The following is a 25,659-nucleotide window of genomic DNA, read 5'->3' as shown; positions in this document are numbered from 1 at the left end:
CTATTCGTGATTTAAATAGAAATTCACTCTGGGTGCTTGGGTAGCTTCAGCCCATAGAATATGTGACTCTTGATCTTGGGGTTGTGAGTTCAAGTCCCATGTTGGGGGTAGAGTTTACTTTAAAAAAAAAAAGTTCACCCTTCTTCATAGAGCTTGTCTTTAGTTTCTTTCCATCAAAATGACTAGTTTTTATGTGGTAGATAGTATAAGAATAGTAGGGATTATTTGAGATACTATAAATGTATTTTGGGCAAAGGCCTTGGTGTTTTTACTACATAATTTTAAAGATTTTTGGTTATTTTCCTTTTTGTCAACATCTCATTGGTTCTTTATAAATTAATGTTTTCTGCAGGTTTCAGATTTCTACTGGCCCAAGAGTAGGTTTAAATTTTCTTTAAATAGAAGTTTTAATCAGAGAGTATAAATAAGTAGCTGTATTTTTCCTCTTTCCCAGTTTTGGTGAGAACTACTTAAATAAAAAGCACTCTTTGGAAAATACTGCTAAAATTAAATTCACTTTTTTAATTTTCCAATTTTCCTTGTTAATGTATCTAATAAGTACATTACAATGTAGATGTATACAGGTGACCCAGCAAATTAAAAAGCAAAAATGTTGGAATATATAAATGTTCTCCAAAGGAAGTAATATGGAGAAAAATGATAGAATAGAGTGACAAAATTCATATGTGCTTTTTGAGGAAAAATAGAAGTTTCTCATGAATATTATGGTACTCAATTATTAAGAATTCAGAAATTTAAAAAAAAGAATTCAGAAATTATATTTTTGCTAGCACATTATGTTATAAAGTCTAATTTAGGGAATTTCTTTCATAACCATGTAGTTGAATGCCGTTTTTACAGGATGCTTAAAGTGTATTTATTGAAGGTAGTTAAAATTGAAACAATCTCCAGATTATTGTTCTGTTAAAGATTAGGTTAAAGAAATAAAAATGTTCTCAGCAGAACATAACTACCTCATGCTCTCCATAACATACATTGATTTTGCTCCAAGGATATTTCTACTAGGAATATACTAGGTTTTAAGTTGGGGTACTGTTAGTAGTATTTTAAAACATATATCTGAAAAACTGTGCCTTAGTATTTTCAGTGATTAACAAACTGAATAATGCTCTCTATTCTCAGAGTCTTTTAATCATCACTAATTTAACAGTCCACATATTTTGTTTCTCCAGAGAAAAATAATTGATCATGGATTTAGAAAAAGCATTCTTTGTTGTTATTGTTCATCAAAGAAAACTTTGAGAGGAAAAAAACATAATTTTATTAACGTAATTCAGAAGCTCTTTTATTTTTTGTATTCTCTCTGTATTTTGAGAAATGCTTTTGACTATAAGTTTATTAATTTTTGTAGTTTCTGAGGAATCCTGTAATGTTAGCTAACAGAAAAAGATGAAGTCAGGGGTGCCTGGGTGGCTCAGGTCATGATCCCAGGACCCTGGGATCTATTCCTGAATCAGGCTCCCTGCTCAGTGGGAAGCCTGCTTCTCCCACTCCCCCTGCTTATGTTCCCTTTCTCGCTGTCTCTCTCTCTTTGTCAAATATATAAATAAAAAATTAAAAAGACCCGTCAGGGGCGCCTGGGTGGCTTAGTGGGTTAAAGCCTCTGCCTTTGGCTCAGGTCGTGATCCCAGAGTCCTGGGATCAAGCCCCACATTGGGCTCTCTGCTCAGCAGGGATCCTGCTCCCCACCCCCCCACTCCCACCCTGCCTCCTCTCTGCCTACTTGTGATCTCTGCCTGTAAAATAAATAAATAAAATCTTAAAAAAAAAAAAAGACCAAGTCATGTATAAAAAATAGTAATAACTCCAAAGACCACCTATCTTTATCACACACTTTTTTAGAGAAGGATTTGAAGAAAACTCTCCTTGTATTAGAATTGATGCTTATATAATACCCTCTACTTAACTCCTTCTGCTCTAGTTGACTTTTGACTTTTATTAGGTGATAAGTGAGAGAGACAGAGAAATCTCTTCCTTCTCTGAAGTCTTTTAATGAAAGCTTAGGGAAGTAGTGGAGATTAAAGAGGACAATTGTAATACCTGAAGCTGTTGATTTCAGCTTAGTCAGGCTAGAAATATAGACCTTGAAAACCAATGCTGACACTTTTGAAAGTGTTATTTGGTATCAGTGAAGGTAGTGATTTTAAGCTTTTTCTTTCATAACATAATTTTTAATATAAATTTAGTAGTGATACCGTTTGTAATAGTATAAATTTAACAAACCCATAGAACTCTAGAGCTAATGGAGACCAAAGGGGTCATCTAGTCCAGTAAAGTCTTTGTTTTATTAATGATGAACTATTTTGAAGTTTTTTAAACATGTAGTAAATATTTGTCTTAATTAGGGTGCTGTGGGATGGACTGTATGTAATACAAGGATGAAAATAGCTCAGATGAATTAATGACTCACTTCCCATTTTGGCAGCCTTTTTTTTTTTTTTTTTTTTTTAAATTTACATGTGGTGAAATGCACAGATCTGATGTCCGGTAACAATTTCTGCTGTTGAGGAAATGAAATGCTAGAATGATTGTATGACTTAATCATTGCCTGATCAGTGTCACAGCTAACTAATGATAGATTCGGGACTGGTACCTCCCTGTTACCCCTTCAGTATCTCTCTGAGGAGGCTATTCCATAACATTGCATGCATTTATTCTTTATATAGTTGGCATATTATTTATATTTACCTAAATTTTATGGGAAAACCATACTTTTCCTTTAAAGTTTGATTTCTGATGTTTTTAGTTTTCTTTATATTTATTACCTACTTTTATTTCCCTCTTCTCTGCTTTATTCAGCAAATACTTGTTTAAAGGATGTACATCCATTTAGTACTGGCTGATTTGTTAGGAATCCTTTATATATGTAGTGTGCTCTTTTGTTGTTTTGATAGAAATTTGTGAACTCAAGACCTCAGTAGCAAATGATTGAGTTTATGCTTGTAACATTATTATAATCTTAATGCAAGATAATTTGTAACTGTAATTGTTTGCTTCATATATTGCTTGGAATCAGGAATTTTGTGAAGAGGAAGGAAATCTTATGAGGAAGGAACATTTTTAGTTTTATTTATAGGCCTCTTTTTGTGAGCAGGAATTGATTGCTGCAGTGAGGATTGTTTATGTTTTAATGACATAGTTTTTTTCCCCCATTCTCTCGTCTCTGAGGAAAATGAGAAAAATTACGGTTCAGTTCAACAGAGATTGAATTTTCTTTTGTACTAGGTTACTGGAGTTACAGATAAGATTTTTGCCTTCAAGACTCTTACAGTCTAGTGGAGCTAAAGATATTTGGATTATTTCAGTAGGATTTGTGGAGAGTTTAAATAGAGATACTCATAGGTTTACTTTAGGCTTAGGGATGTGGAGGTGTTTACTAACCTTACCAGGGTGCATGTTACTAGAGCTGAGCTTTCAGTGATGAAGATAAGAATTAGTTTAGTTGGAAGAATGTTTGAGGTAGAGAAAAGCAGAAGCGAGATACTGCACATTGTGGACAGGAAACTATTTAATCATCGGGGCACATACAGTGGGGCAGCAAATAGCAATGAAAAAACACTTGGGGGAGGTGTATTGTATAGGGTTTTACATATAATACCAGGGTTTGATCTTTATTTTGAAGGTAGTTAATGAGAAGGAGCAGGCAGATTTGTGGAGTGTGGAGGAATGGATTTAAAGGGGGACAAGACTAAGAAATGTTTCAGAGATTAAATAATAAGGATGTGGTGATGGACATAGGAGACAAGAGAGAGGAGGAATGGGTGGGATGTTTAGGATGATTTCTGGTTAGGTAGATGGTAGAAGCATTACTTGTGATCAAGAATATAGGAGGGGCTCCTGGCTGGCTAATACTGCAGAGCGTGTGGTTTTTGAACTCGGAGTCAAGAGTTTGAGCCCCACATTGGGTGTAGAAATTGCTTAAATAAACTTAAAAAAAAAAAAAGGAATATAGTAGAAAATATATAGTAGGAAGAACAGGTTTGGGTTGGATGTGAGGGTTGGGTGGGAAAGTGAGTTCAGTTTTGGGTAAGTTGAATTTGAGGTGCCACATGATGAGTGTGTTGAGAAGTGTTGAGAAGGCTGCTGGATGTGAGTCTGAAATATAAAGGGGATAGAGAAACTAGCAGAATTAATTTTGTAATTTTCTCTGCCCCCACCCACTTTGCCAAACCTTTTAGCTGGCCTGCAGGTAAATAGAAAGCAAACTTCATTGCCTAGTTTTAGATTGCTGAGCAATCAGCTTTTTCTGTTCCTGTAATGAGGTCTGGTTTAAATGTTGAAAAAAGGGGCGCCTGGGTGGCTCAGTGGGTTAGGCCGCTGCCTTCGGCTCAGGTCATGATCTCAGGGTCCTGGGATCGAGCCCCGCATCGGGCTCTCTGCTCAGCAGGGAGCCTGCTTCCTCCTCTCTCTCTCTCTGCCTGCCTCTCTGCCTACTTGTGATCTCTGTCAAATAAAATAAATAAAATCTTTAAAAATAAATAAATAAATAAATAAATAAATGTTGAAAAAAGTGGGAACGTTTTACATTATATACTCCCTCATCCCCCACCCCAACGTCATGAGTTCTTAGGCTTAACATGTCATTGCCCCCATTGCTATGTTTGTTTTATGATGTAATTTACTTAAATTGTGCCATTTTCATTCGTTAGTAGTGGATTTATTTCCCTAGTGTACTCATTTCCCAATCTTTACTTGTTTTATTCTGTATTACTTATAATAGAAAAGAACATATTTAGTGGAACTCCACAGAAGACCTAGAGGATATATTAAATTCGAACATAAATAAAATTACTGGGATGAAGCAATATGTGCATGTTCAGAACTCTTTCCTTTATATTTTAAGTTTAAATAATATTACTAGGTTATAGCAGGTGTAGTATTGGCAGTTTCTTATTGGTATTTGGCCCAGTTAATATGTATCATTTAATTTTGTTATTAGGATGATGCTGACCTCATAAAATGAGTTGAGAAGTGTTCCCTTCCTTTTTCTAAAAGAGTTTGTGTTAATTCATTGTTTTGTTTTTGTTTTAAATGTTTGGTAGGACTCTTCAGTGAAGTCATCTTCACCCCTGTGTTGGACACTTTTCCTATAATTTCAGTTTTTTTAAATAGATATAGGACTGTTCAGGTTACCTATTCTTTTTTTTTTTTTTTTTAAGATTTTATTTATTTATTTGACACATCACCAGTAGGCAGAGAGAGATAAGCAGGCTCCCCGCTGAGCAGAGAGCCTAATGCAGGGCCCGATCCCAGGACCCTGAGATGACCACCTGATCGAAGGCAGAGGCTTAACCCACTGAGCCACCCAGGTGCCCCTAGGTTACCTATTCTCCTGTGAGTTTTGTTGGTTCATGTTTTTTGAGGAATTTGACCATTTCTTCTGAATTGTTGAATATATGGGCATAAAGTTCTTTGCAATATTCCATTATTGTTCCTGTAATGTCTGTGGGATGTGTAGTGATTTTCACCTTTCCATTCCTGATATTTGTAATTTTTCCCCCTCAGTCTTGCTGGAGGTTTATCAGTTTACTGATCTTTTCTAAAAATTAACTTTTGGTTTCATTGACTTTTCTGTTTTCGTCCTCAATGATTTTTGGTTCTGTTGAATGCTTTGTCTCTTGACAGTGGGATATATATTTCTTCTTTGTGTGTCTTGCAGTATTTTTTTTTTAAATATTTTATTTATTTATTTGACAGAGAGAGATCACAAGTAGGCAGAGAGGCAGGCAGAGAGAGAGAGGAGGAAGCAGGCTCCCTGCCAAGCAGAGAGCCCGATGCGGGGCTCGATCCCAGGACCCTGAGATCATGACCTGAGCCGAAGGCAGCGGCTTAACCCACTGAGCCACCCAGGTGCCCCCTCTTGCAGTATTTTTATCAAATGCTAGATATTATGAATAGGATAGTAGAGACCGGGCTTCTTAGTGTAGGGGTCTGGATTAGTTGAGTTTTGGTTTTGTTGCAAAAATTTTTTCTTTGCAAAGAATAGTTTAAGTGCACCATTGATTTCAAACCTCTCTAGTGGTACTTTGTCCATTAGCTAGAAATTGAGGCATAAAAAAGTGTTTCTTAGTTTTTGACTTTCCTTGTGCATTTGTCCCCCCTCTATGTGGACTGTAGATATTCCTGATTCTTTTCCAGTGGGAGATTACTGTTACGTTAATCTGTGCTCGCTCACCTGGGGGTGGAATCAGGAATATGTCTGTTGTCCTGGTCCACTCTCAACGTAGGGTAGGCCCTATGTCTCTGGACGTCAGGAATGGGGCTCTGTCAGTGATAGCCACTCTGTGCTAAATTAGGCCTTTTCAGGTCTTGTTTAGAAATGTGTTTCCCAAGCCTTGCCTTAGTGGTAGGAGATCTCTGAAGGCAGTGATACTAAGATTCTGGGCCCAAAACTGTTTCCTGCCCCCTCCCACAGTGGTCAAGGGGTTTTTCTTTGACTCTACCCTTATCCTTAATAATGTCTTCACTTACGCCTTGAACATGACTGGACTGGCTGCTCTTTCCCCAGCTTTAAAGTTTTCTTTCCTTAGGGGAGAAGAATCCAGTTAGGGCTTTGATATTTTTCCCCTGGTAGAAGCTGCTCTTCTCTTAAGCCCCGCTCCACAGAAGGTTCTTTCTAATCATATGTTCCCATATATTGTGAGTACCTGGTGGAGGTCTGTGGCAAAGATACTGCAAATATAGAGCCCTATTGTGTCTAGGGCTCCCAGGAGTACTACATTCTGTGCCAGCCCACTTTGCCTTAAGGAGTTTATTAACAAATTTAGATGAATTATTTTTACCTGCTTTTTTGGCCCCACTGTCTTTTCCCATGCTCTGCTGTAGGTGAGCCAGCGCTTACATTCTGTCTTTCCTAGGAGGGAGTTGTCTTTTCTTGAATATTTATTTGGTTGTCCTGTGACCTTAGCTCTCTGATGGGTTCAAGAAAAGTTTGATTTTGTAGTTTACCCAGTTTTTAAAATTGTTAGGCTGGTAGCATTTTCCTCAAAACTTTCTGTTGTGTAGGCAGAACCCAATTAATGTATAAAAATGGATCTTTAGGCAAAACTCCACAATTAGAGGAGCTTTCCTGTCTGTCCTACAAATTCTTTGTTCTCAGGTTGCTTGGGATAAACTCCCTCTGCCTTTTCCATAGTTTAGTCCCTGTTGGGGGTCTGGTGCTGCAGGGTCCGCCTGATGATAGAACACTGTAATCATTGCTCTGACAGCCAGCGAGGGCAGAAGGTTGAGGTGCCGGATGGAACATGCAGTGGGAAGAGCAAATTTTTTCCTCTTCCCTAAGTATTGCGGTTACCCCCAAACTACCTTATGGTTAGCCCTTCCTTTACAATTTTTTTATCTTTCCCCCAAACCTATCTTTCTCCCAATCCTGCTTATCCTTCCATTCCATTTCCTGTTATGAAAGGCCCAGAAAAACCAGGTAATATTAAAATTTTTTGTCCCAAATTTAGATGAACTGTTTCGGTACTTTATATCTGACAACCCCACCGTTTTTTGGTCTACGGGTTATTTTGTCAGTTCTTACAAGTAGTAAATATATAAACAGCAGAGTATGGGGGCAGATTTTACTTGTCCCCTTTTCTGTACTTTCCTTTCCCCTTTTCTGCATTTCTGTTCTTCCCTGTGTAGTTTGTTAAAAAGTTAAAAAATAAGGGATTTTGTTTTCCTATTCCAGAGTCCCCATCTCTCACTCTCTTGGAATCCTTTACCTTACATTTTCATAGTAGCTCAGAGAAAGGGATTAGATGGAGACCTGTAGGGTTCCCCATCCCCCTTTTAGTTGTGGTAAAATATAGAAAACATAAAATTCACCTTTGAAACCTTTTTTTTTTTTTTTAAGATTTTATTTATTTGACAGGCAGAGGTGGGTGGGAAGCAGGCTCCCCGCCGACCAGAGAGCCCCATGCAGTACTCGATCCTAGGACCCTGGGATCATGACCTGAGCTGAAGGCAGAAGCCTAACCCATTGAGCCACCCAGGCGCCCTTAAATTATTTTTAAATGTACAGTTCAGTGGTACTAAGTACATTCATCTTGTGCAGCCATTACCACTGTTTATCCATCTCCAGAATTTTTTCTTCTTCCCAAGGTGAAACTCTGTATCTGTTAAATAATAGCCCTCTTTCCCTTCCTTCCTCCAGGCTCTGGCAACCACTATTCTACTTTTATCTCTATTGAATTTGAGTAGGTATCTCATGTAAGTGAAATCATATATTATTTGTCCTTTTGTGACTGATTTATTTTCCTTAGCATAATGTTAACAAGTTTCATCTGTGTTGTAGCATATTGCTGCATTTACTTCCTCTTTGGGGCTGAATAATATTCCATTGTATATTCGTATTGCATTTTATCTGCTTACCTGTTTTTTTTTTTTTTTTTAAAGATTTTATTTATTTATTTGACAGAGAGAGAGCACAAGCAGGGGGAGCAGGAGAGGGAGAAGCACGCTCCCCACCTAGCAGGGAGCTGAATATGGGACTCCATCCCAGGACCCCGTGATCATGACCCGAACTGAAAGCAGATGCTCAACTGACTGAGCCACCCAGGCACCCCTCCACTTCTCTGTTGATAGACACTTTTGCTTCCACTTTTTGGCTATTGTGAATAATGCTGCTGGTAATATGGCTATACAAATGTCTGTTTGCTTTCAATTCTTTATAGAGTATATATCTAGAAGTAGAATTGCTAGATCATACAGTAATTCTATTTTAAATTTTTTGAGGAACTGCCATAGTATTTTCCACAGTGACTGAACCATTTTGCATTCTTATCAGTTCACAAGAGTTCCAATCTCTCCACATCCTTGTTGACACTTCTTATTTTCTGGTTTTTTATTATAGCCATCCTAGTGGGTGTGAAGAGGTATCTCATTGTGGTTTGGGTTTGCATGTCCCTAATGATTACTGATGTTGCATTTTTTGATGTGCTTATTTACATATCTTCTTTGGAGAAATATCTGTTCAAGTCTTTTACTCATTGTTTAAAAAAAAATATTTTATTTATTTATTTATTTGATAGACAGAGATCACAATTAGGCAGGGAAGCAGGCAGAGAGAGGAGGAAGAAGCAGGTTCCCTGCTGAGCAGAGAGCCTGATGCAGGGCTCAATCCCAGGACCCTTGGATCATGACCTGAGCCGAAGGCAGAGGCTTTAACCCACTGAGCCACCCAGGCGCCCCTCTTTTACCCATTTTTGAACTGGGTTGTTTGATTATTTGTTGTTGTTGTTGAAGTTTTTCAGATATATTCGGATATATAATATTCAGATATTAAGCCCTTATGAGATACATGGTTTGCTTATATTTTCTCTCATTCCATTGATTGCCTTTTCACTGTTGATAGTATCCTTTGATGCATAAAAGTTAATTTTGATGTAGTTCAGTTATCTTTTTTTTCTTTTGTTGCCTGTACTTTGGTGTTACAGCCAAGAAATCTTTGCCAAATTCAGTGTCATGAGCTTGTCCTCTTTTTCTTCTAAGACTTCTATAGTGTTAACTCAAGGTCTTTGATCCATTTTGAGTTAATTTTTGTATATAATGTAAGAATCTAGTTTCATTTTTTTATTTGGATGCTCAGTTTCCCCAGCACTAGAGATGGATAATTTTACTATCAATAGGCTTGGTGTAGAAATATGGAAGGAATATAGTTTTCCACACTGTTGGTATAATTGTTTAGGTTCAAAATTTTTTTTCAAAATTTATTTTTAGAGAGAGGAAGGGAAGGGTAGATGGGGTGGGCGTAGAGAAAGAGAGAGGGAGAGAGAATCTCACGTAGACTTCCCAATGAGAACAGAGCCAGATTTGGGGCTGATCCCAGGACCTTAAGCCAAAACCAAGAATCAGACACTTGACAAACTAAGCCATCAAGACTCCCCTAGGTTTTTCTGTTCAGTTACACTGTGGGTAAAAATATGCCATAGGACCTACCCTAGAACTGTAATCCCCATTTGTAACACTATTTCTATGAGAAATTTTATTTTGAGCTTCCAACTGCCAATTTGTAAACACAGCTGTTTGTAAGTTAACCCTATTTTAAGGCTTTGTATAGACAGGGGTTCAGCAGGAAAATCACTTATGAATGACTGACTATGTATTTAGAAAAGAGCAGAGGGAAAAACAAACTTGAGAGGCTAATGGGAAATTAGAATCATTAAAATTTTTTAGTTTCTTGGTGGTAAATAAACCACTGTCGCTTATTTTTATTGAAATTGCATGGAAATTGTTACTTAGAACACTTCTGCCATTTTTTCGACCTCATTTCCACTTTATGTTGTTGAAAGATTAAAAGTGAAATAATGTATTAGAAAGCACTTAGGACAGTGCCCTGCACCTAGTAATTAATAAAGGACAGATGTTTGTTAATATATTTAACTTTTTCCATGTTCAGGTAAATGCAGGTACTTTATTTTTGAAAAGGATAAGTTAAGGGTTGGTTTTCTGGAGTGGACAGGAGACTTACTAGAAAACTAACACAATACTTTTTACAGTGCTTTGGTAGTGTGGTTGTTTAGATTATGTTTCAATATTCAGGTAAGATGGGCATTTGAACCTTTATTTTAGGATTTTATTTTATTTTATTTTATTTTTTTAAGATTTTATTTATTTACTTGACAGATAGAGATTACAAGTAGCCAGAGAGTCAGGCAGAGAGAGAGAGGAGGAAGCAGGCTCCTTCTGAGCAAAGAACCCGATGTGGGGCTCAATCCCAGGACCCTGGGATCATGACCCGAGCCAAAGGCAGAGGCTTTAACCCACTGAGCCACCCAGGCACCCCTACTTTAGGATTTTAGTAATTTGCAAGAAATGCCAAGAGATTAAATTAGCAAATATTTATTGAGATATTTGAATATATAAGTGTTTTTTGAAGTATTAAATATAGTTCCATTATTTTGAGGAGTTGGGGCAAATAATGCAAATATCTTCCTCTAAATTAAGCCATAATTGGCAAATAAAAAAGTTATATAAAAATTTTTAAGTTTTAAAATGAAAAAATTTCAAGCTTTGGACTTACAACAAGGAAAGTTACGCTTAGCCAATTGCTAGAGTTAAATTCTTTTTAAAAATTCTTTATTTTGTTTATTTGTTTTCTAGGTAGGTTGTGGGCCCAGTGTAGAGCACAGTGTGGGGTTGAATTCATGACCCTGAAATCAAGACCTGATGTGAGATCGGGAGTCAGAAGCTTAACTGACTGAGTTACCCGGGTGCCCCTAGAAATTCTTCTTTATTAAATAAGGGAATTATTGATAAATTGCATTTTTTTTTTTTTAAGATTTTATTTATTTATTTGAGAGAGAGAGAAAGAGGTCAGCAGGAGAAGCAGGCTCCTTCAGGGAACCTGATGTGGGACTCAAACCGGGGACTCCAGGATCATGACCTGAACCACCCAAGCACCCAAGTATATTGTGGGTTTTATTCAATTCACTTTAAAAGTTTTTTTGGTTAGACCTCATTTAACATTTTAAAATACTTGTATTGGGAAGTAGTGGACTTGATGTCTCCTTAAGTATTTGAGCACATTCTAGGTTATCTTTAGACAGGAAGACTACCTGAAAGATTACTGCTTTGGTTGGGGAAGTTGAACTAAAGTCTTTTTCAACTTTCGCGTTTTGATCCTTAGAGGAAAAAATGAGGAAAGGGCATACATAGGCGTTTAACAAAATGGGAACTAAAGGTAGTCCATACATATAATTAAAACATTTAATTTAACCAGTCATTATGACAATTTAGTGTCATTTTTTACTTTCACTTAGCAAACATTTTACAAATTAAAAAATTCTGATGTGCAAGATTCAGTATGTGGATAGGTGGGGCCCTCTTTGGTCTCTGTTGTGCCTGTGTACTACCTTAGCCAGAAATGTGATTGTCCCAACACCCCTGCAACTTCAAGCTATTAGAGCTGTTGGCCCTCATTGTTTGCCTGCCATAGAAATTATTACTTACACCAAAACTGTTACTTATACTGGTGACCACTGAGTGTGGTCATTGCCCAACTGCTTTAAATCTTGTGAGTCTCTTTTTATGGTGACCTCAAAGTTGGCAGTCCTCTCAGCCTGACAGACCATCTGAGTTTGGAGGTGGAGGATTCAGGAATAGAGCAGCCCCGGATAAGAATGACACAGACTCCTAAGGTTCTTACTCAAAGTTGAGCAGTTTTATAAGCATTCTCAGAGTGTTAAAGTGTCTTGATTGGTTTCTAGAGTACTGAAATGGTGGTTTTTGTTATTTTGTCTAACTGAGTGCTTGCTTTTTGGGGAGATTTATTGACCATAGTCAGAATTCCAGGGATTTTATTTTTAACTTCCTCTCTGTCTCTTGTCTTCTTGTTCCATACTGTGTCTAGGTTCCTGAGGACCCAGTAGATGACAGACCTGGAATTAGAAATCTAAATACTAAATTAGATTTATCTCATAATAGTCTCACAATAGCAATGCCAGTGCTATTATCCTATATATGATTATTGAAGCCATATATATACCCTTTGCTGTGTTCTTCCTATTCCCCCCTCACTTTTTTAAGTAGGTAAGTATATTTACATTGTCAGAGAATATACATACTATATTTTCTCTCTTTCAACCTTCATTTTATTTTTTGCTGTATGAGTAACTACATGTTGTATGTTTGATAGTCACCATTAGTTCTTGTGCAGTATCTGTATCAATTGGGTTTTCTCAAATGCTCTGATTTTTTAGCAAGGGCTCCATAGGCCCAGCATTCCTAGAGTTTTTGCTCATTGATAATAGTTTGTGGCCATTATTCTTGTTATCTTTGTTGGATATGAAATCCTGGGTTTACATGTTCTTTTCTTGACTATTTTAAATATGTTGCTCCATTCTTTGGCATAAAGTGTTGCTATTGAAAAATTTAGAGTAATGTTTTTTTCCATTATAAAGTCATTTATAATGCATGTCTACATCAGGGTTCTGCATACTGCTGCACATGGGCTGATTGCCTGTGTTTGTAAACACAGTTTTATTGTATGTAGCAGCTATGCTCATTCACTTACATACTGTTTTTGGATGCTCTGTGCCATAGACAGTATTGAAACCAATGAGCATGGTCTAGGCTGATATTGCAATTTCATTTAACCTTCACCCTGTGGTCTGCAAGCCTAAAATATTTACTGTGTTTTATAAGAAAAAGTTTGCCTACATCTGGCTTAGATGATAAAGGATTTTTCCCTCTTCAAAGTTCAGTAAAGTTCTGTAATTCGTATCAGACTGTTTCTTCACATTTGCTATTCTCCGTTCTGTTTCTTTCAATACATGGTTTCAGACTTTTTCTATTTCTGGAAAGTTCTCTTGTTTTTGAGTATCTGATCTGTTTTTCAGTATTTACCAGTTTCTCTTGAATCTTTTTTTAAAGTAATCTCTTCACCTAACATGGAGCTTGAACTCACAACCCTGAGATCACGAGTTGCATACTTCACTGACTGAGCCAGCCAGGCACTGCTTGAATCTTTTTTATAGTCTTATTGTCTGTAGAAAGTTAGGGGTTTAAAAAATTTTCTTTCAGTATTTTATTTATTTTTTTAAAGTGGGCTCCACACCCAGTGTGAGGCTCGAACTCATGACCATCCCCAGGGTTAAGAGTCAGATACTCTATCAACTGAGCCAGCCAGATACCCCCCAAAAGTTGGGGGTTTTATTCTGTTCTCTCTCTCTCTGTTTTTGCTTCTCTCTTTTTTTTCTTATCACTGTATGGGATCTGACTAATTTCTGTAACTATTTATTTATTTATTTATTGACAGAGATCACAAGTACGCAGAGAGGCAGGCAGAGAGAGGCCCCACTGAGCAGAGAGCCTGATGCAGGGCTCGATCCCAGGACGCCAGGACCATGACCTGAGCCCAAGGCAGAGGCTTTAACCCACTGAGCCACCCAGGCGCCCCTTCTGTTACTTTTTAATGTGTAATTTGTTTTCTTGAACTTTTAGGAGGACTTTTGGCTCAAGACAGTTTTTTGACTTACTGGAGCTTTCTGTTACTTTCTATGTTCAAAAATATGGAGGATTGCTCTCTTGAGGTTTATGTTCCTCTGCCTCCCTTTTCCAAGATTTTCTCTTTGCTTTTCTCATTTGATCCTGTCCTACTCTATTTTGACTTAATTCAGTTTTCTCTCAGTGTTGAATCCTGTTGGTAGCTCTGGTAGTCCAGGTTTTTGTTGTTGCTTCTCTCTTTTAATGGAAAATATCAAACATATATACAAAGTAAACAGAATGGTATTATGAAGTGCCATATGACCATCACTGGGTTTGAGTACTACTAACATTTTTGTCTGTCTTTTAGATCTGTATCCCCACCCTCTCCGACTTCCTGCTACCCGGTATTGTTCATAAAAACTTTCTGCACGTGTTTATTTTGTTAAAATTTACATACTTGGAAATAAATAGATTTTAGCTGTAAGTTTTGACAGATAGATCTATACTCCATCACATATATGTCATTTCTTTTCCCCAAGACAGCTTCTATTCTGATTTGTTTCTCCTAGATTATTTTTGCCTCTGACAGAATTTCTCTATTGGTGTATTCAAATATGTATTCTTTTGTGTCTGCCTTTGCTCAGCATTATTTCAGGTTCTTTCAACTTGTTAATGATAATAGTAATTGTTTTCTGTTTTTGATTATTAATACATGAAAACACCACAGTATTCGCTTTTCTGTCTCTTTCCAGTTTGAGGCTACTGTAAATAAAGCCTGTCTAAACATTTTTGTAAAAGTATGGTGTGGACCCTTTGCATTTCTCTTAGATAAAAACTTGAAGTGAAAAAAATTATTGGATCAAGGGGTGAGGTGTTGTTGAATAGAAATTTACCAAAAACCTAACATTCCCACCAGGAGAATATGAGAGTGCTTGTTGTTCCACATCTTTGCTACCATTTATTATTGTCAGTCTCTTTAATTTTTGCCTTTCAAGTAAATGTGGATTAGTATGCTATTTTAATTTCAGCTTCTGCTTCTGATGGTGAATTATATTGAGCATCACTTCATAAGCCTTTGGCCAATCATTTAGCTTTTATGAAGTGTCTTCTCAGGTCTTTTTAATTTTTATGAAGTCTAGTTATCTAGTTTTTGCTTTTGTGGTTTCTCCTTTTGTGGTTGTTCATACAATATGATGTCCTCTAGATATAGTTTTACTTTTTTCTTTCTAATGTGAATTTCTTTTACTTCTTCTTTATTTGTCTTTCTAATTCCATGGCATAAATCTCCAGTAAAATGTTGAATAAAAGTGGTGAGAGTAGATAACCTTGTCTTTTTCTTGACCTTAGGTGGGAAGCGTGTAGTTTTTCATTATACAGTATGATGTTAGCTGGGGGTTTTTGTAGATGCCTTTTCTCAGGTTTAAGAAGTTCTCTTCTATTGCCAGGTTTTTTAGTATTTTTATTGTGAAAATGTGTTGGGTTTGGTCAAATGCTTTCTTTTTTTTTCCCTGCATCTTTTGAGATGATCATATGGAATTTTTTATTTTCTTAATAAGGTGTATTATGATTCATTTTTCATAGTTAAACCAGCCTTACATCCCTGGGATAAATCCTACTTTGGTCATGATGCATTTTCCTTATTCCTTTTTTAAACTTTTCTTTCTTGCTTTTTATTTATTTATTTATTTATTTTTGATGTGTATTCCTTTTATAAAGCTGCTGGAGGGATGCCTGGGTGGATCAGTCAGTCAAGCATCTGCCTTCATTTCAGGTCATGATCCCATAGTCCTGGGATGGAGTCCTGAATTGGGCTTCTTGCTCAGCAGGGAGCCTGCTTCTCCCTTTCCCTCAGCTTGCCTCTCCCCCCGCTTGTGCTCTCTCTCTCCCACTCTCTCTTTCTCTGACAAATAAATGCAATCTTTAAAAATAAAGGAAGAAAGAAAAAAAATGGATAAGATGAAGAAAAAAAAGTTGTTTGTTTGTTTTTCTTATATCTGCTGGATTTAGTTTGTTAGTTTTTTGTTGAGGATATTTGCATCTATGTGCCCAAGGAATACTGACTAGTAGTTTTACTTTTTTTGTAATGTCTTTGTTTGACTTGAGTATAGAGTAATACTGACCTCATAGAATGAGTTGGGAGGTGTTCCTCAGTTTTTTGGGAGAGTTTGAGAAGGATTGGTGGTCTTTAAACGTTTGATAGAATGCACCAGTTAAGCCATCTGGTACTGGACTTTGCTTTGTAGGTGGTCCCCGCACCCCTCAAGATTTTATTTTTAAGTATTTTCTATACCCAAAGTGGGGCTTGAACTCACAACCCAGAGATCAAGAGTTGCATGCCAGCCAGGCATCGCTGTGAGGTTTTTAAAAAAAATCATCACTAATTCAGTCTCTACTTATTATGAGGCTTCGGATTTTTTTTTTTTTCCCTTGAACTTGTTTTACTTTTGTCTTTATAGGAATTTATCCATCTCATCTAGGTTATCTAATTGTTGGTGTACAGTTGTTCATAGTATTCCCTTAAAATTGTTTTTATTTCTGTAGGGTTGGTATTAATGACCCATCTTTCACTCTTGACTTTGATAGGTTGAGGCTTTTTTTTTCCTTGGCTCATCTAATTTAAGGTTGCCAATTTTATTTATCTTTTCAAAGAACAAATCTTTGTCTTCATTAATTTCTTTTTGCTTTGTGTTTTTTTTTTTAAGATTTTATTTATTTATTTGACAGAGAGAGAGAGATCACAAATAGGCAGAGAGGCAGACAGAGAGAGAGGAGGAAGCAGGCTCCCCGCTGAGCAGAGAGCCTGTTGCAGGGCTCAATCCCAGGACCCCGAGATCATGACCTGAGCCAAAGGCAGAGGCTTAACCCGCTGAGCCACCCAGGGGCCCCTGCTTTGTGTTTTAAATAATCTATTTGACTTATTTCTGCTTTATTCTTTCTTTCCTTCTGCTTGCTTTAGGTTTAGTTTGTTTTTCTCTTTATAGTTTCTTATGGTGAAGTGTTTGTTATTGCATTGAGGTCTTTTTTCTGATAATAATCATTTACATAAATTGTCCTCTGAGCACTGTTTTGGGAGCATCTCATAAGTTTTTGTATGTTGTAATTTTGTTCATTTCTTCCAGAAGAATTTTCTAATTCCCCATATGATTTCTTCTTTGACACAGTGCTTACATATTTAGTTTGCTGTTTAATTTGTGCGTATTTGTTAATTTCTCAGGTTTCTTTCCTTGTGATTTCTAATTTCATTCCAGTGTGGTTGGAAACCTTATACTTGTATGATTTCAGTCCTTTTAAGTTTATTGATGCTTGTTTTGTGTCCAAACATGTAGTCTGTCCTGGACAATATTATAGATTCTGCTGAGTGGAGTGTTCTGTATGTGTCTCTTAGGTCAAGAGACCATGTCTTTGATTTCCTTATTGATCTATTCATTATTGAAAATGAGGTATTGGGGCACCTGGGTGGCTCAGTGGGTTGAGCCTTGCCTTTGGCTTGGGTTATGATCTCAGGGTTCATTCATTGTACTGCCTCTGTCTGAGGTGCAATCGCTAAGACCACTTTAAAGAGTAGAAGGTAGCTATATAGACTTGATTTGCTCCCTGGCTTTATCCAGAGCTTTTTTGTCCCGCTGTCCCTGATGAACAAAGCAAGTGAATACCAAAGCCACACTCATGATAGCCCCTTCAGATTTCCAGAATATGTGTTTTTCCATCAGAGCTGAGTGGCAGCTTTTGAATTCATTTCTATTAGATGAACTGCATGTGTTTTTCTCCACATACCCTGTGGTACCACACTTGGGTCGTTGTAGCCTGCAAATTAGAACACAGAACACATTCTTCTGCCACCACAAACACTTCGACCGGTCAGCACTGTGCTCACTGATGGCTTCTCTGCCCATGCAAGGGCCTCTGCTTAGCAGAGATTGAAGGTGAAAGCGCAGAGGAATCAGGAGAGGTGGCCATCCTAGGAGGTTGTGCCAGTAGGCATGGAGTGCTCATTGTCGCACCTGTCAGGACGGAGGACCTGCTTGACTGGCCTTGTGCCATTGGCAGCCCTCTGGAGGTTCAGGGTCAAGGCTGTGAAATGTTGGAATTGCCTTTTAGGGCAAAGGCCTTACTGGCACATCTCCATGGCCATGGCAAGAAAAGACAACATGCCTTTGTTGGATTGGGCTGTGAACTTAACTTGTTCGCACCGCACAGCCCTCAGGAAAGGTGTATGCTCTGGCACCATGTCACCTCCAGGGCTGTCCCTCTTATGGCCATTTTGCCTCCCAGAGGCCTTTTAAAAAGATCTATCAAGTACACCTTTTACAATTCACTAATGGAATGGACAAAAACCTACTTTTCATCTCCTTCTTTGAATGTCTTTCTTTCAAGTAAATGAGTTTAAAGGACCTTTCTCCTAACCTTTCCTAGAACTGTCTTCACTCTTTTCATGTGGAGTGATCTAGGACTTTATATATATACTATGATATGTATACTTACTTGCCAGACTTTTTGATTCTCATGGGCAGAGGTTATAGTTTTCATTCTTACCATTCTAGTGGCAGGTGACCGTAAGTATTTAAATTTTAATCAGCCAAACTTCATATGACTGGACTTACTTATAGGCCTCTGGTCTTTTAAGATCTACTTTAGATCAATGTATTATTTCATAAAGTTTATAATTTCCATTTAATGATTCTCGGCTTAAGATAGATTAATTCTTAGGTATTTTTTTTTTAATTTTTTTTTTAATTTATTTGACAGACATAGATCAGAGAGCGAGGAGGAAGCAGGCTCCCCGCCGAGCACAGAGCCCGATGCGGGACTCGATCCCAGGACCCCGGGATCATGACCCGAGCTGAAGGCAGAGGCTTAACCCACCGAGCCACCCAGGCGCCCCTTTTTTTTAAAGATTTTATTTATTTATTTATTGAACAGAGAGAGAGAGAGAGAGAGCTCACAAGTAGGCAGAGAGGCAAGCAGAGAGAGAGGGAGAAGTAGGCTCCCCACTGAGCAGAGAGCCCAATGTGGGGCTCGATCCCAGGACCCTGAGATCATGACCTGAGCTAAAGGCAGAGACTTAAGCCACTGAGCCACCCAGGTGCCCCTTGGGTATTTTTTAAAAGATTTTATTTATTTATTTGACAGACTGAGATCACAGGTAGGCAGAGAGGCAGGCAGAGATAGAGAGGGGGAAGCAGGCTCCCTGCCGAGGAGAGAGCCCAATGTGGGGCTCGATCCCAGGTCCCTGGGTTCATGACCTGAGCCGAAGGCAGAGGCTTAACCCACTGAGCAGCCCAGGTTTCCCAATTCTTGGATATTTTTGAAATAACTTCAAAAATTAACAGAAATTGATTAAACATAGTTTTGAGAAATTCCCTTCTTGCATTTTCTATATGGGAATTTTCCTTTTCTAAGGCATGCTGTACTCAATAACTAAGGAATTAAGGCAACATTTATCCACTCTAAATAGGGTTTTATTTTTTTTTTTTTTTTTTTTTTTTTTTAAAGATTTATTTATTTGACAGAGAGAAATCACAAGTAGACAGAGAGGCAGCCAGAGAGAGAGAGAGAGGGAAGCAAGCTCCCTGCTGAGCAGAGAGCTCGATGCGGGACCCGATCCCAGGACCCTGAGATCATGACCTGAGCCGAAGGCAGCGGCTTAATCCACTGAGCCACCCAGGCGCCCCTAAATAGGGTTTTAAAGTAAATAATACATGCCTTGAATGATAAATCACTTTAGAGGTTAACATGGACTCTAGGAGAAAAGGCAGTGTTTTTTATTTTGGGATGGCAGCTTAAAATTGAGCACCATTTGCTGCTAGGAAAAAAGCGGTTGTTTTATTTAGGGACTCCTCTGGTGAATCCTTTGAATTTGAGTTTTTTTGTTAGAGTAGATTATATATATATATATATATATATAACTTTCAAAAAGTTTCTTTTTTTTTTTCTCTGTGACTGTTAACTTTGGACATTGTGTAAAGACACAATGTCTTAAGCTTCTTAATTGGTCGGTGAAGACCCTATCCTTTGCGAGGAATTTCTGCATCCTTAGGAGTTTAGAATGCTTAAATGGAGTTAGACTTTTCTGTGAATGCATTCACTGTTGTGAGTAGCATTATTGTTCTCTGCACTTTATATAGCCTTTTCTAATTCCTTTTCATTTTGAGGCTCAGGATGCTAAGGTGAATATATTCTTTATACAGGTGAAAAAACAACTGACTGTAGTTTAGCTATGATTGAAATAGGATTAGAATTCACATTTCTTAATTCTTAGTGTGGTAATTTTTGTATTTCTACTTCAGATTCTAATTTAGGGTATGTACTTAACCACTTCTGTGTCTTCCTACAGTTTTGCCAGCCATTAATTTTCTCATCCATAAAGTGAGAGAGTTCTAAGTAAATTGCCTCATATTTTCTTTCTAACGTGAATTCAGTTTTTAAAGTTTCATTATGTGTGGTAAGATCGATTGATCATAATAAATTGAATGATCCAACTGCTCTTTTTACACTTGTATGATTGTTGATGATTAGAATCATGCTCATGGAGGGGGGCGCCTGGGTGGCTCCGTAGGTTAAAGCCTCTGCCTATGGCTCAGGTCATGATTTCAGGGCCCTGGGATGGAGCCCTGGCAGCAGGGAGCCTGCTTCCCCTCCCACCCCCACCCCCCACCTGCCTCTCTGCCTACTTGTGATCTCTGTCTGTCGAATAAAAAAATAAAATCTTAAAAAAAAAAAAGAATCATGCTCCTGTAATTAATTCGTTCATTGAGGCTCACTACACTGTGAGCTCCAGAAGTCAGAAACCTTCCATATGTTGTTTACTATTTACTAGGTGCTCAGCCTAGCTCAGTGCCTTGAATGTGGTCAAGTGCTTAATAAATACTTGTTGAGTGAATGATTCAATGAAAGATAATGTCAGCAGGGGTGGAGGCAGTATAGCCCTGTGAAAAGAGTATGCCCACTCTTGGTGTTAGTCTTTTTTTTTTTGGAGAGGGAGAGAGAGGGTCTTTTTTTTTTTTTTAAGGTTTTATTTATTTGGTGGAGAAACACAGCAAGAGAGGGAACACAAGTAGGCAGAGTGGGAGAGGGAAAAACAGGCTTCCTGCAGAGCAGGGAGCCTGACGAGCCTGACATGGGGCTTGATACCAGTACCCTGTCATCATGACCTGACCCAAAGTCAGCCGCTTAACAACCGAGCTGTCCTGGTGCCCTGGAGAGAGAGAATCTTAAGCATGCTCCATACCCAGCACAGAGCATGACATGGGGCTCCATCTCACAACACTGAGATCATGACCTGAGCCAAAATCAAGAGTTTGGTGATTAACTTTTAAGACTGACTCACCCAGGCACCCTGGTGTTACTCCTATTTTTATTTTAGAAGTTGGGGGGAAGGTTACTTGGGATAATGTGTAAAACTTTAAAGCAACCTTTTGCTTAAAATGTTGCTTCCTCATTTTAATCCCCTAGAGACTTGGATCAAGAAATTTTTCTTATATAAGCTGGGCCACATTTTGGTGGGCTAGGTCTAATTGTAATAACCCTTGTTATTTTTCTCTTACAGTTTTATATGTGGCACTCATAAAAGATGAGGCTGAGAACACGTAAAGCTTCTCAGCAGTCAAATCAAATCCAAACACAACGCACTGCTAGAGCAAAGAGGAAATATTCAGAGGTCGATGATAGCCTGCCTTCAGGGGGAGAAAAAACACCGAAAAATGAAACCGGCTTGTTGTCTTCAATTAAAAAATTCATTAAAGGAAGCACACCCAAGGTAATGGTTTTACCTTGTACTTACATCATTAAAATTAAAGTTTAGATTGTTTTCTTTAGGCATGCAAAGATGAGAAGTTTAATATTGCTAGTAGATTAAGAAATGTGTACATTTTGATGTCATTTTAAGAGTAATAACATGAAAAATATTTAAAGAATTCAAGAAAACATTTATTCTACTTAACTGATCCTTTTAGCCTTTTTTTCAGCATAGTATCATGAAAAGTAAAAAATTTTTCCATATTTATGTGAGTTCTCTCACTTTTATTTTTTTCATTTCAAAGATAAGTTAAATTTTCTTGTTAATATTAATACAGTGTTTAGGGAGGTGATTTCTCTTTCTGATTTCTAACACTTTACAGTGACAATGTATTACTTTATTCAAGAGGAAAAAGTTATTAAAGAAAAAATGAACACTGACTAAGAGTCACATTTTCCACATTCATACTTTGGACCAACTTGATCTGAGGAAACTCGTTTATCCCTCTGAACCTCAAGAAGACAGTAAAATGGGACTAATTCTAACTGCTTTATCTGTTTCAGAGTTGTTTTTACATTAGATGGCAAACAGAAAAAGCAGTTTGAGAAATTTTAATATACTCTATATATAAGATAGCGTTATTGTTATTCATTGTATGTGTTCAAGTAGACATTAATGAAAAATGGAAGATTTTGGTTAAAAAAAAAAGTCTGGATGGGTGGGTTTTTCCTCTGTCTTCTGATTTCTGATTGTATTAATGTGGCACTATCGTATAACATATCATGATTTTTTTTTTCTCCTTTAGTAGTAAGATACATCTTTGTTGGTTAGCAGATTTTTGCCCATATCAGCTACACATTCAGGGTTTTCGTATGAAATTACTGTCAAGTTTCTTTCTTTTTATTTTTTTTAAACCAAAATCTTGCATTGTTCATTAATGTCTACTTAAAGATGTTAAATAAGATAGGGCTAACTAAAAACCTGTTTGCAAACTTGTCTGTTCACTAATTTGGGGGGCAAGAGTTTTCCTGCAGCTTCAAATTTATTTAATTGTACTGTTAATCATTTAGATTTTTTTTCCTGTAGGGTTATTATGAAAATTAATATTGGAATGTCTTGCTAAAATCAAGGTGCACTGTCATCCCCTCTCCCCCGCCCCCTATTTACTAACCCTGTGTTAGAAGTAAATTAAATGATTAGTTTGTCCTGTGTTATTCCTCTTGAGATTACACTGGCTTCTGATTGTTATTTCTTTCTTACTTCATTGTCATTAAATCATCTCTTTGATAATATATTCTAAAGTTTTATTGAGAATCTATACAATGCTTGCTTATGTTCAGTATCTTAAGTAGTGTTGTCTTTTTCAAAATTTGGGTAGGGTTTGGCAGGTAATGTTTATTAAGTATATTTATTCATTGCTTTATACCTTTTATCTCCTTAATTCATATAAGTATTTTTTGGTAGTTTATAGAAGAGAAAAATTTAGGCTTAGTGAATTTAGGTAACTTGCATATGTCAGTAACAATAATAAGTGTAATAAATGTACAGGAATAATAAAAAAATAATAAAAACGAATAATAAAGAATAAATGGAAGGTAATTACTACCAGTTATTGAGCAATTAGAATGTGTCATACAGTGTTCTCAGTGCTCTAAGTGTAGTAACTTCTTTAAACTGTACAAAGGAAGTAGCTTGTATCATCTGTGTATTACAGGTAAGGAAACAAAAGCACAGGAAGATTAAATAACTTGCACAGGGCTACTTAGTTTTAAGTGGCAACACTGGAATTGAAACCCAAATACCCTGGCTTCAGAGCCTACACTTTTAACCCACTATGCACTTTTGCCTCTACAATAAGCGATGATGCTGAGATTTAAATCCAGGTTTATTTGATTCTGATACTTACGTTCTTTGTCCTATACCATTTTGTCTCAGTAGCTAGGTAACGTCTTAAGAGCATCACCCATCTTGTGTAAGGAAAACTCTTCATGATGAAAGCAAATAAGATTGAATCTCTTATACTACCTTCTTACTTTGTTGTTTATTTATATTGTCATCATTTCAAAGCTTCCTGAAACTTACTCTTTTTATAGGAACTTTTTTCCGCAGTACTTTTTGCATATATCTTCATCTCCTTTCGTCTGAGTAGATGATAAACTACATTTCTTATCTTGACAAGTGTCCTTTTTAAAACCAAATCAGTTAGACAACTCCCTGTGCTGCCTTTTTTGTTTCTTTAATACTGTTCCTTTTTGTCTGCTTTTGGACTTTTAAAGTTACATGGCTAGAATTGAACTTTTTAGACAAACCTTCTTGATTTCTCTTTTGAGCTGTAGTCGTTTCTAAGGTATCTAACATGGCTTTCATCCCTGTTTCAGGAGTCTGACTTTTTGAAACTTGCTCGTATTGTATCACCCTACTTTACTGCTCTCCTGTTACTATTACGATTTCTAGGATCAGTGGCTCTTAGTGCTTGCCATTTTATCACCACTGACCCGTTTTTATATTTTATATCGTTAACAGGTTTTAATCTGTATTCTAATCTTAATTTTGTATAAATTAGCCACGAGAGTATATAAGTAAACCAAACATAGGTTGTTAATTTATGAATATAAGGGTTTGTATAATTTTGCCCGGACTGCGCATAAGAAAATACCAAGGACTGGGTGGCTTAAAAAACAAATTTTTTTTACAGTTCTGGAAGCTAGAAGTCCAAGATCAGGGTGTCATCAGGTTGTTTTTTTTCTGAGGCCTCTGTCCTTGACTTGGACGGCTGCCTTCTTGCTGGGTCCTGCCATAGTTACCTCTCAGTCCTTCGTGTAGTCTGTGTTGTAATCTCTTCTTATAAGGACACCACTCATAGTTGGATTAGGGCCTACCCTAATGATGCAATTTGAACTTAATTACTGCTTAAAAGCCATATTTCTAAATATGGTTATATTCTGTGGGTTAGGGCTTCAACATATGAATTGGAGGGAGGGGCATGACACAAATTCAGCATATAACAGTGTGAATGGAATCTTTGGTCTCTTTCAAATCCAGATTTTATGATTCAAATGTTTATCACTTCTCTGATTTCAGAATATGAAATTGTCAGTAAGAGCACTCAAGAATTGTTGACATGCAGTCTTTCTGCTTTATAATGAGATTTTTTTTTTTAAGATTTATTTATTTGAGAGAGAGAACAAGTGGGAGGGGCAGAGGGAGAGGGAGAGAGAAACTAAAGCAGACAGACTGTGCTGAGTTTGGAGCCATATTGGTGCCGGGGGGGTAGGGGGGCGGCGCTTGACCTCATGACCCTGAAATCACAACCTGAGCAAAACCAAGAGTGAGACACTTAACTGACTATGCCACCCACACACTCTAGCCCGAGATATCTGATACATATTTGAAGTGAAGACCTCACAGCTAAACTATATATGCTTTATATCAGAAATCTCTCTATACCTTTCCAAATAGGTGGTTACTAGAGTTTTCCCATAACAAAATGATCTTTTCCTCTGTTCTTATCTAAATACTGTTGTGCTCTTGCTGTTAAAGTTTTATTTATTCATTTGAAAGGTAGAGCCAGCATAAGAGGGATTGGGGGTTGGGGGAGAGGGAGAAGCATACTCCCCACTGAGTGAGGAGCCCTACACAGGGCTTGATCCAGCATCCTGAGATCATGACCTGAGCCAAAGGCAGAGGCTTAACCAACTGAACCACCCAGGCGCCCTCTTCCTTACCTGTTATATTAAATCAGTGTTTTAAGATCTTCTAAGTATAACCCTTAGAAAGAAATATGTCTTCCACTATAGTCATACGTGTGAAACAAAACTCACACTTAGTATATTTGATATGTCTGATTTTTTTTCTCTTTTGTTTCTTATTCTCCATTTAAAGGTGATTTTAGGGGCACCTGGGTGGTTCAGTCGGTTAAGTATGACGCTGGGATCTTGGGATTGAGCCCCACGTCAGGCTCAGGCTCGCTGCTCTGCAGGAAGTCTGCT

General features: G+C 37.4%; 1 protein-coding gene across 19 annotated transcripts in view; it reads left to right on the top strand.

The window, feature by feature from the left end:
- The window catches only part of CTDSPL2 (CTD small phosphatase like 2), an 83,006-nt gene that overhangs the window by 5,373 nt on the left and 51,974 nt on the right, over nucleotides 1-25,659 (top strand). For 5 of the 19 annotated variants that reach the window (XM_082735315.1, XM_082735322.1, XM_082735319.1 and 2 more), the window contains exon 2: nucleotides 21,482-21,691. The exons of 2 other annotated variants lie outside the window; for them this stretch is intronic. In XM_082735315.1, the coding sequence (XP_082591441.1) occupies nucleotides 21,506-21,691 (186 nt within the window). In that variant the 5' untranslated portion in view covers nucleotides 21,482-21,505. Of the gene's footprint in view, nucleotides 1-8,161; nucleotides 8,218-8,425; nucleotides 8,637-12,358; nucleotides 12,538-21,481; nucleotides 21,692-25,659 lie in introns of all 19 variants that reach the window. 12 more of the 19 variants (XM_082735329.1, XM_082735321.1, XM_082735316.1 and 9 more) reach the window with 6 other exon arrangements.

The sequence above is a fragment of the Mustela nivalis genome (genome assembly GCF_964662115.1).
Source record: "Mustela nivalis genome assembly, chromosome: 6".
NCBI lineage: Eukaryota > Metazoa > Chordata > Mammalia > Carnivora > Mustelidae > Mustela > Mustela nivalis.
This window is presented reverse-complemented; position numbering and strand designations above follow the sequence as displayed.